Source organism: Osmerus eperlanus, chromosome 22, assembly GCF_963692335.1.
Source record: "Osmerus eperlanus chromosome 22, fOsmEpe2.1, whole genome shotgun sequence".
NCBI lineage: Eukaryota > Metazoa > Chordata > Actinopteri > Osmeriformes > Osmeridae > Osmerus > Osmerus eperlanus.
The window spans coordinates 12,436,185-12,449,607 of NC_085039.1; the positions used below are offsets into that span (position 1 = coordinate 12,436,185).

General features: G+C 40.9%; 4 protein-coding genes across 9 annotated transcripts in view; 2 read left to right on the top strand and 2 right to left on the bottom strand.

The window, feature by feature from the left end:
* Positions 1–13,423, top strand: part of LOC134009067 (zinc finger protein 184-like) — a 66,545-nt gene that overhangs the window by 22,514 nt on the left and 30,608 nt on the right. The window lies entirely within an intron of this gene.
* The window catches only part of LOC134009035 (zinc finger protein 271-like), a 61,694-nt gene that overhangs the window by 13,713 nt on the left and 34,558 nt on the right, over positions 1–13,423 (bottom strand). For 5 of the 6 annotated variants that reach the window (XR_009928222.1, XM_062448694.1, XM_062448697.1 and 2 more), the window contains exons 1-2: positions 10,448–10,669; positions 8,212–8,553 (exon numbers count right to left, since the gene is read on the bottom strand). The exons of the other annotated variant lie outside the window; for it this stretch is intronic. Coding sequence is in view for 4 of the 5 variants with exons in the window: in XM_062448694.1 (XP_062304678.1) it covers positions 8,212–8,553; positions 10,448–10,640 (535 nt within the window). In the remaining variant the exon portion in view is untranslated. Of the gene's footprint in view, positions 1–8,211; positions 8,554–10,447; positions 10,670–13,423 lie in introns of those variants that run through there. 6 annotated transcript variants of the gene reach the window in all.
* On the bottom strand, positions 4,766–7,575 carry LOC134009121 (gastrula zinc finger protein XlCGF57.1-like). The gene is made up of 2 exons (XM_062448843.1): positions 7,533–7,575; positions 4,766–6,745 (listed from the first exon to the last, which is right to left on the bottom strand). The coding sequence occupies exons 1-2, from the start codon at positions 7,573–7,575 to the stop codon at positions 4,941–4,943; spliced, it is 1,848 nt and encodes a 615-aa protein (XP_062304827.1). The 3' UTR covers positions 4,766–4,940.
* LOC134009048 (zinc finger protein 2-like) overlaps positions 11,502–13,423 on the top strand; it is a 32,091-nt gene continuing 30,169 nt past the window's right edge. Inside the window, exons 1-2 of the mRNA XM_062448719.1 lie at positions 11,502–11,694; positions 11,982–12,323. Of these exons, the coding sequence (XP_062304703.1) occupies positions 11,502–11,694; positions 11,982–12,323 (535 nt within the window). The remainder of the gene's footprint in view (positions 11,695–11,981; positions 12,324–13,423) is intronic.

The following is a 13,423-nucleotide window of genomic DNA, read 5'->3' on the forward strand; positions in this document are numbered from 1 at the left end:
AAAATCAATGAATTAAAAAAGTTTTGAAAAAAAGTTTCTACAGGTTTGAAAAAAAAAATAATATATATTTTTTTTTTGAAAGGTTGAATGACATATTTCCCTAGAGGCCTGAAGAATCTGATGTGTAAATGACCTTAACCATAGAAAAAGTTTGTCTGTATTTTGAACATTAAAAGGTTTTACAGGTTTTTCATATAAGTCAAGTTAGTTCTTTCTTCTGTTACAACTGGCTCACGGATGTAATCAGGAAAAGAGACGTAGGCACAACTGGAACGGTTAGCAATGGTTTAACTGGTAACCATGTGGATGACATTTTCATAAGCTGGTGGTCAGCTCAGGTCGCTCTCCCCCTTCCCCCATCCCTGGAGCAGGTACTTTGAAGCCTCAAGCCACACTTGGTCCAGGTGTGTCCAATCAACCCAATGGTGACCCAACATGGCAACGCAGGAAAGGTGGAGGGCCATCACACTTCATTTATACAAATTATTTATTATCCCTGTAGATGTAAAGCATCTAAAACAGGTATCTAATCTACCAGACTGATCATCTTTTTAGAATAGAGAAGGGAAAGGACAAAGTGTGAATCGTGCTTTAGAACTGCTTCATAATATAATATCAGTTTCATCAAACATTGAGTTGTTCCATTGGTATTTTTCATATGTTCTGTAGATTTCAATACAACTGACAGATTATTATTTGGTCAACATTTGGCCATAAATGCTGTAGTTGCCTGTTGCTTTGATAACTTAAAAGCCATAGCCTATATATTTTTGGATGATATGGTAACTTTAATAAAACATAAATTGGATAACTACAGCTTTTACTTTGAAATATGTTTAATGGTGGCCCCTGCCACGATATACCCGGACTAAGTTTGCCACCCGTCCCTTAAAATACGTAATTGTCCCGTATTTGAGAATAAAATAGCGTGTCCTGTTTTGAATCAATACGGGACGGGGTTTGTCCCGTATCTTCAGGGTTGTCTTCAACGCAGCATCCCATGCAAATCATCCCACCCACATTCTGTGAAGATTCGTCTTATTCTACCCCTGATTGGGAAATACTCGCTGCCATCGTTGGTTTGATTGGTTTGTTTTAGGTTCACGGCCAATCAGAGTCAGAGGAGGGTGGGTCTCTTGGCGGAGATTCGATTTGAAAGAATGGCGGAGGCAGCTCCAGATACCCCCCGCGTAATAAGAAGTACACTTATAAAAGGAAGTAGGCTTGACACGCTCCAGTACTGCACACTACTACTTCTGGTCCACTGATGTTATCATGTTCATGATGTTCATGGAAGATCATTTGCAAGTCTTCTGTACTATATATATATTTTCCAATATACCTTTTTGAGTATCAAAGTATTTGTTTAATTTAAAGTTCATAAGTTATGGATCTGTTAATTTAATAAGTTAATAAAATATGGTTCACATCTCACAAGTTCCTCCAAAAGCCTGTTTTTTGTGGTCTCACTGTCAAACTTTGTTGGCCTATGTTTATTATCGTCATAGCTGTGTATTCAGCTATGACGATATGACCACTTGAGTTGTGATATAGAGATGGACTGAGTGCATCTGTTCACACGGATTTCAATAGAAGATATATTTTTATAATGTCCATGTATCAATCTTAATATTTTTATGAAAACATGTTTTAAGTTGTGATTTACCACCACTGGCATGTCATCGGGCCTGTGGTCATCGTGGCCCCGAGGGGTGTGGCCCCCGCTGCGGCAGGCGTCCTTTATTTTTCTGTATTGAAGGTGGCAACCCTAGATACAGGCAGGATACGTTAGCATTGCTAATAACTGTTAGCGACAACATCATACTACAGATTGCGGTTGTGATGAACATAAGGTCGGAACAGCACCTATTTTCAGCAACAGCTTCATAGCAAATCCTGCTTTACATTGTCCCAAGTTTTCAAAACTGTCCTCTGTGAAATGGTTCGAGCAAATGTGTAATTGAGGGTCGAACTGCACAGGGATCTTCTCATAGACAAACATCACAGCCCGTCGAGTGTTTGGTTCCTTGGGAAGACTCTGAGAAGTGTCAGCATTCCCTGTACAGGCTGGAACACTGCATTTACGACCGTCCATTTTCAATATCCTTGAAAAAAATTCTTCTTTGTAATTCCGTGGAAGTACACAGAGAAGCGCGCAGCAAATTTTGGGTGTGACAAAGGTTAGGGTTAGGGTTAGGGTTAGGGTTAGGGTTAGACCAGAGCCAAATAGGTTGGAGCCCCTGTTGTGACATCTGGATTTTATGAAACCTACCGTTTTACAGCAGCAGTTTCAAATTGTGAAATTTGCATAGGAAAGATGTGTCAATGGACTTTGAGGTTCACTGTATGTATTTTACCCACCAAACTGTTGTTATTCAACTATGACAAGGTAAACTCGGTTTTGCAGTGAAGGACTCCATTAAGGTCGGTGCTCTGATCAAGCAGACGATTTTTACCTACATCAGAGTTTCATGTCATTAACTGTTTAGCACTCTTTAGAAAGGCGTTCACTGTCTTAAAACAAAAACTTGGTTCAGCCCCAGTCCTAGGCCTGCCTGACCACACCAAAACCTTCCACAATGCAAGTAGATGCTTCTGCCGACCATAATTGTGTGCAGCTCCTTCCGATATATAAACCTTTATGTAAAAGGGAAAAACCTCAGATGAGAGAAGTTAAAATGTGGTCTGAAGACTCTATCGCCCGCATGCAAGGGTGCTTCAATTGTAAAGACTGGGAGGCGTTTAAAGACTTTTGTGAACAAATTGATGAATTGACTGATGTTGTATGTTCATATATAACCTTTTGTGAGGATATGATACGTAAAATTAAGGTTTTTCCAAATACTAAACCGTGGATGTCAAAATCAGTCAAAAATAGTTTGCAGAATAAGAAGCTAGCCTACAAGCAGGGGGAAGGTTTAGAGAGAGGCATTGCGAGGAGAGAAGTCAGAACAGAGATTTTTAAAGCTAAGCAAGCATATAAAGTTAAGTTAGAGAAAAAATTGGCAGACAATAATTTAAGATCAGTTTGGTCTGGCATGAAGAAAATTGTGGGATTACAGCACAATGTAAATAAGGGCACTGTATGTATAGAGGGTTTTAAATCCAATGTCGATCTTTCTAATGCTCTTAACAGGTTTTATTCAAGATTTGAATGTTTTAATTTTAAAGATGAAGTAGACGAATTGCGATGCCTGTGTAAAGATGATTCCCACTTAGTCGTGGAACAAGCAGCAGTGGAGAAAGATTTTCTCTCCACTGAGGTGAACAAGAGCCCGGGTCCAGACTACATATGTGGTAGAACCTTAAAGCACTGTGCAAAGCAATTCAGTTTTATTTTTTCTGATATTTTTAATTTGTCATTACAGACACAAAAGGTACCTAGCCTGTGGAAAGAGGCAATTATTACTCCTGTTCCTAAATGTAATAATCCTAAAGTGCTTAATGATCTGAGACCAGTTGCCCTCACCTCCTTAGTTATGAAATCATTTGAGAAACTTGTGAAGACTGAGTTATTGAGTAAGACTAGACAAGTCCTCGATCCCATGCAATTTGCATATAGAGTAGAGAGAAGTGTTGAGGACGCTTCACTTGTTTTATTAAATTTACTGACTAAGCACTTGGAGGGAAATAATACACATGCAAGACTGTTGTTCATAGATTTTTCTTCTGCTTTTAATACTATTCAACCCCACATCCTAGCAAGAAGACTGCTTGAGTATTACGAGCTGAGAAAGAAAATGTTTCACTTTGTTTTTATATGCGGTAAAGTTGTCGCAATACGACGGTGGGTCACAATGACTGATGGGTCAGAATGACCCGAAGATAACACAAGGGTTAAGTGTATCTACTGGATCCCCACAAGGTTGTGTACTTTCACCTTTATTATACATTTTTTATACTAACTTGTGTCAAAGCCTACATGAAAACTGAGTTTTTATTAAGTTTGCTGATGATACAGTCATAGTGAGCCTGTTACAAGGGGATGAGTCTGACCATGGTCCAGTTATGGAGGATTTTGTGACTTGGTTTGATGATTCTTATCTACAGTTAAATTCTACTAAAACAAAAGATATGATTATTGATTTTAGAACTTCTACTGTAGATCACGTTACCACAACTATTAAAAGACAGGTTGTGGATCGTGTGGAGAGTTACAAATACCTAGGTATAGTCATTGATTTCCAAACTGACATTTGATTTGAATTGTGAAATGGTCTGTAAGAAAGGTCATCAGCGTCCAAATTTCACATTGACAGACACATGCTGTCATTGTTTTATTTTGCTTTTATTGAATCTATTATGTCATTTTCCATTGTGGTGTGGGAGTCTGTCAGTGAAGAACAAGAACTCCTTAAACCAAATTGTCAAGTGGGCGAGTAAGATAATAGGAGTAAATCAACGGACTCTAGAATACATTTATACAACTCAGTTGTACAGGAAGGCAAGTTGTACGGGTTTCAGTTACTTCCCTCGGGTTGCCGGTTTGTGGCCCCGAGATGGAAAACGAGTCGCTACAGGAATACTTTTGTTCCTGCGGAAATTGAGGTTTTAAATAATAAATAAGAGGAGAGATGTTTTAGTATGCAATAGTTAAATACAAGACGGGATATGCATGTTTGGTGCAGCCTGTCATGATATTAACTGGTATATGTTGTGAATTGTTGTGTCTTGTATGGGTTTTTTCTGGACAACGAAATTCTATTTATCTGCAAAACAATTTTACCTGTGGGTACGAAATAAAGATACCTTGACCTTGATCTAAGGTGGAAGGTAACGGTATCTAAGGTGGAAGGTGCTCCTTGATTGGCACCAGCAAATACAACAAGGGAGGAAGCAAAGCATATAAATACCCACTGGACAGGAAATCAATTCAAACTGATATAATTTCTCATTAAATAAACCAAACTGGTCTTCTGGCATAAAACATATCATTCACACTATGGTTTCTCTCCTGTGTGTTTTCTCATGTGACTAGAAAGATTACATTTATGAGAAAATTGTTTGTTACATTGTTGACACTGAAAAGGTTTCTCTTCTGTGTGTCTTCTCATGTGACTAATAAGATTACCTTTCAGAGTAAATTGTTTGTTACATTGTTGACATTGAAAAGGGTTCTCTCCTGTGTGTGTTCTCATGTGAATAACAAAATGACTTTTCTGAGCAAATTGTTTGTTACATTGTCGACACTGAAAAGGTTTCTCTCCTGTGTGTGTTCTCATGTGATCAACAAGACTACTTTTATGAGCAAATAGTTTGTGACATTGTTGACACTGAAAAGGTTTCTCTCCTGTGTGTGTTCTCATGTGACTAGCAAGATTAATTTTGACAGTAAATTGTCTGTTACATTGTTGACACTGAAAAGGTTTCTCTCCTGTATGTGTTCTCATGTGACTAACAAGATTACCTTTCTGAGCAAATTGTTTGTTACATTGTTGACACCGAAAAGATTTCTCTTCTGTGTGTATTTTCACATGACTAACAAGAGTACTTTTGTAACAAAATAGTTTGTTACATTGTTGACACTGAAAAGGTTTCTCTCCTGTGTGTGTTCTCATGTGACCAACAAGATTTTTTTTGCGAGAAAATTGTTTGTTACATTGTTGACACTGAAAAGGTTTCTCTCCCGTATGTGTTCTCATGTGATTAACAAGATTACCTTTCTGAGCAAATTGTTTGTTACATTGTTGACACCGAAAAGGTTTCTCTTCTGTGTGTATTTTCACATGACTAACAAGAGTACTTTTGTAACAAAATCGTTTGTTACATTGTTGACACTGAAAAGGTTTCTCTCCTGTGTGTGTTCTCATGTGCAAAATCAAACGAGATTCAGATATAAATGTTTTGTTACATTGATGACACTGAACAGGTATCTCTCTTGTGTGTGTTCTCATGTGTTGACGACGATTAACTTTGTGAGCAAATCGTTCATTACATTGTTGACACTGAAAAGGTTTCTCTCCTGTGTGCGTTCTCATGTGACCAACAATACTTTTTTTGTCAGCAAATTGTTTGTTACATTGTTGACACTGAAAAGGTTTCTCTCCTGTGTGTGATCTTATGTGTTTATGAAGATTACCTTTGTGAGAAAATTGTTTGTTACATTGTTGACACTGAAAAGGTTTCTCTCCTGTGTGTGTTCTCACATGATCAACAAGATTACCTTTCCGAGCAAATTGTTTGTTACAATGTGGACACTGAAAAGGTTTCTCTCCTGTGTGTGTTCTCATGTGCAAAATCAAACGAGATCCAGATATAAAAGTTCTGTTACATTGTTGACACTGATGTATTGTTTTTCCTGTGTGACTTCCCTGTGGTCTATTGTCACTTGGAAGAGACTCATTGTTTTGTGTTCTGTTCTGTAAAAGCATCACTCCTCCATGTTCCTCCTCCTCCAAACTCTGAGCTGCAGGACAGTCTGGAGCTACAACAGAGAGGGGCTGAGAGTCACTGCCCGGTTCTGGTGCTGCAGAGTCTTGTACATGAGGCTCTGCTTTGATTTGCTCCTCAGTTGTGTTGGTGGGTAGAGAGTCTCCTTCTCTGTCCTCCACTTTAACAGTCTGGTCAACATGTGAACATTCAGAGGAGCCCTCCTGATCAGAGTCATGTTTCACACTGGAAGAAGTGAAGATGGAGTCTGTAGTTTCAGACTGCAGTCCTTGGAGCTGCTCTTCCTCCTGACTGGTCCACAGCTCCTGTTCCTCTTTGATCTGTGGGGGCTCTGGGAGAGAGAGCTGTTGCACATCTAGAGGAAAGAGAACAGTTATATTTAGCCACCATTATTTTGCAATCCAACATGTTTGACAGCCAAACACCCAAACACTGAAATGGAAGGGATCTTCAAATCAAATGTAATTTGTCTTCTTTTTTAAGTCACAGAGGGTTTCACATATGGGCCTAGGTTGTCACCTATATCCCACCTGAACTCTCAAGGAAGACAAGGAAAACATGTTAGAAACCTGGGGAGGAGCAGCTGGGTGAGGGCTCCCCTCCTCCAGAGCGAGTTGGTGACAGAGAAGGCTGGAGACAGCTAAGTAAGAGTGGAGAATATGTGGTAGGGTCCACCTCCTGTGACTCCAACATGGAGGGAACAGTTTGGCTCATGGAGGCTAAGATGGGTGCTGACCACCTCGGTCAGGGAACAGTCTGTATTTACAGGGTTAGTCAAGGAACAGTCTGTATTTAGAGGGTTAGTCAGGGAACAGTCTGTAGTTACAGGGTTAATCAGGGAACAGTCTGTAGTTACAGGGTTAGTCAGGGAACAGTCTGTAGTTACAGGGTTAGTCAGGGAACAGTCTGTAGTTACAGGGTTAGTCAGGGAACAGTCTGTAGTTACAGGGTTAGTCAGGGAACAGTCTGTAGTTACAGGGTTAGTCAGGGAACAGTCTGTATTGACAGGGTTAGTCAGGGAACAGTCTGTATTTACAGGGTTAGTCAGGGAACAGTCTGTAGTTACAGGGTTAATCAGGGAACAGTCTGTATTTACCAGCCATTTCACAGAGGTGCCTTTAGAGGATCACTGTCAATCAGACCTGAGTTATTCTGAGTGATCATCTTCATCCTTTGATGAACCATTTCTATCCTGATGGTGGTCTCTTCCAGGATGGGGAAGCCTCACAAAATGATGTCATAATGCTACGGCCTTCACAGTCACCAGGGGCCGGTTGCACAAAACACCTTAATTTTTTTCCTTAATTATGACACTTATGGGTACATTTCTCCTTAGCTAAGGGATTTACTTAAGGGGGTTGCACAGAATCCCTTAAATTGTTTCCTTAGCTAAAGGTGAAACGTTAACCTACATTGAAAATGATTTCACAGCAGTAAAATTCGACCATTTCCACGGAGACCGCGTTTGTTCAGTTGTATGCTCGTGCATCACCTTAGTAGCTCAGATCTAGCTAGCTAGCTTATAGACCTACGAAACAAGGCAAGAAAACCAAATTGGTCAGAGGAAAATATTGTGCTTCTAACATTTAAGGAAACCTTAAGGAAAATACTTCAGGGTGCTTTGTGCAACCGATTATATTTTAAGGAAATCTTAACGCTGACTTTAAGGTGTTTTGTGCAACCGGCCCCTGGTCTCGCCCTACACCCAAGTGACCATGTGACCCCCTCCTCGACACAGCAGCATTCTAGACACAGCAGCATTCTAGACACAGCAGCATTCTAGACACAGCAGAGTATAACATGAAGGTATGAACATCAAACCTGTTTGTTGTAGCTTGATCTCAGGTTGGGTAACAACGTCCAACAGCCGTTGGAGCTGCACGCTCTCCTCCTTGGAACGAGAGATTTCTTCCTGGTACCCTGCAAACGGTTTCTCAGCAGCCCAGTAAATATTCAAAGCTGCCGTTGTCAGTATTTCACCACAAAGTTCTCTTATCACATTTAATTGAGACATTTGGACGTTTAAAAACTTGGACTCCTCTGTAAATCTAGGATCTGTAGTTTCAGACTGCAGTCCTTGGAGCTGCTCTTCCTCCTGACTGGTCCACAGCTCCTGTTCCTCTTTAATCTGAGGGGGCTCCAGGAGAGAGAGCTGCTGCACTTCTGGGGGAAAGAAAGAGGCAAGACAACAGGTGTGTTTGACATTGGCTGCAGCTGCATGAAACGACTGGCGAGAGTTGCCACTTGCAGTCGGGGAGGAGTTAAAAACAGCTCCGTAAAGTCGGACATGCCAGCGGAAGGTGTCAGAATAAATACAAAACACGTGTCAAAGTTGTTGTGTTTGAGTCTGGCCAATCATGAAATAGCTGTGTCGTCATTAGAACCCATGCAGTTGCTCTTGAGAAAATGCGCTCGGCTACACAGCCGGCAGTTCTCGAATCCATCTCATGGTACGTCACAGTGACCTAGCCTTGGCGCCGTCTCAAGTCAGACAAAAACCAGAATTCACTGCTTCAAGTCAGCCGGCGCTGCATGAAGTCGAACACACCTAACAGTTAGATGCAACCTAACATGTCTGGCAGATAGAAACCATGTGATCAGGAGGTTTCGGCCGGATTAGGATTCGGACCAGATTAGAACGCACATTTCGGTTCCACTTAATGTGTCGACTGAAATATTTTCCCTCTGTTGCTCCGAAACGGACATAGGACCTAAACTATCACACTTTCTCTGTAGTCTACCGTTAGCTAGCTATCGTAAATGTAGGCTACTTTTAAAATGCCATATTTTCCCTCTGGGCTCACCAAAACGGACGTAAAAGCATATTAACCATTCACTGCACGTGATCGCTAGTAAACATATTACACTTGCTCTGCTAGTCTATCGTTAGCTAGCTTTTAGTGCATTTAAAATGCCCAAAGCAAAGCGGTCGAAAGTGTGGCTGTATTTCACAGCCAAGGACTCCGACATCGCAAAATGCAACAAATGTTTTAAAACGATTACTTGCAAAGGGGGAAGCACGTTGAATTTATTGAAACATGCGGCGACACACGGATACTTCTTAAAGCAGAGGGATGTACCGTGTTCGACAGCTTGCGGACATCAGTCCCTGGTCCTGGGACAGCCTCCCCAATATGTCTGCCCTTTCAAACTCATACCTTTGTGTACATGCCTCTTTGACACTATGAGAGTTTTCTCCTGTGCAGGACATGCCATAAGTCAGGAGAGGTGTCGTATCTTGCCAGAGAAGGCAAATATGGTAATTTTTCTGCAAAAGAACTGCTGAAGTTTGAAGCTGGTTTAGTTAGCATACCAACTCAACATTTATTTTGTTGTTACGTGTTAATATTGTAACTGTTATTTATTGTTAAATTATTGTAATTGTGTGTTAGGTGACTTAAGTTTACTTATTATATATTTAAGTAGGCTTTTTCAAAACGTTAATATATTGTTACATTTAAAGAATTTTCCATTAAATAAAAAACTATAAAAGAGCCTTTCTTTGATTACTTTCAGTTTTTTAGGAATCGTTTAGGAATCGGAATCGTTTTAAAAGTAATTCGGTTCTGCATCGGAATCGTATAAATCCAAACGATACCCAACCCTAGTGATCAGGTGTGATCGAGGAGCACACTGGATGGTGTCAAGAAGGGATGGTTGTGTTTCTGACATGGTCCGCTGAGACTCTGCTATGTTTTTTTAGGGAAAGATATAAAACAGCCATCACAGAGACCAATTGGCAATTAAATAATGTATCCTAGTAGATAGTGTTCTCAGGATTCTGATCCGAACAGACCGGTTGATATTAAACAATGTAGGTCCTAGTAGATTGACAGTAATATTTACACGGGGTAAAACTCCACTCCCCCCTTCCTGGACATTGGATTCAATGGTTTGCAACCTCGTGGCGGCGTTCCACGAAGTCTATAACAGGGGTGGGCAAACTTTTTGGCTCAAGGGCTACATTGAAACCAATAGACTCTATATGCTAATTATTTGGCGGTTTGTTGGAGCTAGCCTTGGCCAAAAATATATTGCGTTCTAACTGTCCACCTACCTGTTCGGTGTATCTTGATCTCCGGTGGGGTAACAATGTCCAACAATCGTTTGAGCCGCGCGCTCTCCTCCTTGGAATTATAGATTTCTTCTTGGAACTCAGCAAATGTTTTTTCAACGGCCCCAAAAATCTCCAAAGCTGCCGTTGTTAGTCTTTCACGGATACAATCTCTAAACAAATGTAGTTTTGACATTTTGGTGGCGTAAAAGTGATACTCTGCGCAAAGAAACTATAGCTATAGTTTTGTTAACTGGGTAGCTATTAGCAGTGTTCGAAATCGGCTGCATGAAACGACCGGCGAGAGTTGTCGCTTGCAGTAGGGGAGGAGTTAAAAACGTTGTTGTGCCACCCGATCTTAGAGTTATATTACTAGAGGCATCTACTTTTGTCTTCCAAGATGGCGTCCCCATTCATTTCTATAAAAAGTGCTCAGTGGCGCAGTGAGGCCAGACCCCCACCCCTCGCCCCTCGGCTTGAAGCAACGGTGGATGTAGGTGGTATTGCATTTACGGTTAGGCACCCGGCTCTTCCGGTCGTTTTTATTCTATTAACTCCAGTCAACATTTACAAAACTATCTCCCCCAATAATTTTTGTTCGATTCTCGAACCTGGCTCATACTACTAACTTTTTCATGGAATTATTTTTCCTGATTTTTGCTAAGTTTGAAACCAATTCTAAATGGGTAAACTAGCACCCCATGTATTTGCTTAGGTCAAGAAAAGTTGCCTGGAAACGTGCTCGCGGATACGAACAGGGGACGAGCACAAAAGGGAACATTCTATGGCTCCGGGCACCCCCTCGCGGGAGCGCGCGCGAACCACTCGGAATCAAAGAGTAGTGCGTGTCCACTGCAGCGACGCGAATCGCTTGCCATCGCTCGCCTTCCCACAGTTCACCACGCTCGGGGGCGTTTCAAACAGATTCATGTAAAATGTAGTTCTCTAAAGTCACTGTTGTAGTGCAGTGGACACGCACGGACCCAGGTGCTAATAGCTAACCTCGTTGTGCAGAGTTTTACTCTTACTTTACTCTTTACTCTACACTTATACCAAAATGTCAAAACTACATTTGTTTAGAGATTGTATCCGTGAAAGACTAACAACGGCAGCTTTGGAGATTTTCGAGGCCGTTGAAAAAACGTTTGCTGAGTTCCAAGAAGAAATCTATAATACCAAGGAGGAGAGCGCGCGGCTCAAACGATTGTTGGACATTGTTACTCCACCGGAGATCAAGATACACCGAACAGGTAGGTGAGGAGATAAATAACATAACGCCATTTAGTTTGTTTAATAAAAGAGCAAGCTATAGACCTGTTTATAGGAAAGGTAACCTTAAATGAATTATTTTGTGATCAGGCGCTATATAAAAAAAAAAAGATTTATTTTTTATATTTTTACTTGACCTTCCAGGGGGGGCGGGGGGTGCCGTTGGGGGGGCAGGGGCGTCCCCCTAATATAATGGTAGGGGAAACACTGTTATCTGCCAGACATGTTAGGCTGCATCTAACTGTTGTCTTGCCTATTCTTCCCCTAGATGTGCAGCAGCTCTCTCTCCCGGAGCCCCCACAGATTAAAGAGGAACAGGAGCTGTGGACCAGTCAAGAGGAAGAGCTGCTCCAAGGACTGCAGTCTGAAACTACAGATCCTAGATTTACAGAGGAGTCCACGTTTTTAAACATCAGAATGTCTCAATTAAATGAGATAAGAGAACTTTTTGGTGAAATACTGACAACAGCAGCTTTGAAGATTTACTGGGCTGCTGAGAAACCGTTTGCAGGGTACCAGGAAGAAATCTCTCGTTCCAAGGAGGAGAGCGTGCAGCTCCAACGGCTGTTGGACGTTGTTACCCAACCTGAGATCAAGCTACAACGAACAGGTTTGATGTTCATACCTTCATGTTATACTCTGCTGTGTCTAGAATGCTGCTGTGTCTAGAATGCTGCTGTGTCGAGGAGGGGGTCACATGGTCACTTGGGTGTTGAGCTGAGATCTGGGGCCGGTTGCACAAAGCACCTTAAGTTAAGATTTTCCGTTAGCGTTAAGGTTTCCTTAAAATATAATCGCACCCTTAAGTATTTTCCTTACGGTTTCCTTAAATGTTCCCTTAAGTATTTAAGGTTTTCTCCTTATCTTGGTCTTATACTTAAGGATTCCCTTAAAGTTCGTTAAAGCGTTGCACGAAATCCCTTAGCAAACAAAGTAAGGAAGAAAACTTAAAGTACCTCTTACTTATTCTTTGCCACAACATGGCCGAGTTTATGGAGATAAATGAACCCATCCCACACTATAGCACTCTGTTAGGCTACTGTGCTGCAGTCTAAACATGAAGGCTATTTATGTGTCGGCTACCACTGTAAGTAGCTCGACTCACGCCGGTAAATGCAGAGTAACTGTTGATCTCATTTTGATCAACACAGTTAGAAGAAGTAGCTCTCACTTAAACGTTACTGTGTAGCAACAAGACCTACAAGTAAAGTTGATATCACCAGTTTTATTGGACTCTCTCCTGTAATTGGTTATCTCTTTTTTGGACAAGTCAAGTTATCATATATATATTATTTTTCTTGAATTGACAGCTTCACCAAACTTCTTGTTTATTTTTGTTGCAATTTCGTCCTAGATTTTTTGTTTTCAAACTTACTTTTTAGTATGTGCTTTCTTTTGTTGTATTCCTGTAGAAGCACAATATTTCCTCCTCTGACCAATTTGGTTTTCTTACCTAGCTTTTGTAAGGATATGCACTAGCGATACAACTGAACAATCCCGGTCTACGTGGTAACGGTCGAATTTTACTGCTGTGAAATCATATTCAATGTAGTAAATCGTTTCACCTTAGCTAAGGAAACCATTTAAGGGATTCTGTGCAACCCCCTTAAGTAAATCCCTTAGCTAAGGAGAAATTTACCCATAAGTCTCATAATTAAGGAAAAAACTTGAGGTGTTTTATGCAACTGGTGACTGTGAAGGCCGTAGCAT

Excerpts from the sequence above, each read along its gene's own strand:
- LOC134009121 (XM_062448843.1), bottom strand. The coding sequence starts at position 7,575 with ATGGTTCATCAAAGGATGAAGATGATCACTCAGAATAACTCAG. Across the intron at positions 6,746-7,532 it reads GATCACTCAGAATAACTCAG|ATGTGCAACAGCTCTCTCTC; the intron begins GTCTGATTGACA and ends TCTTTCCTCTAG.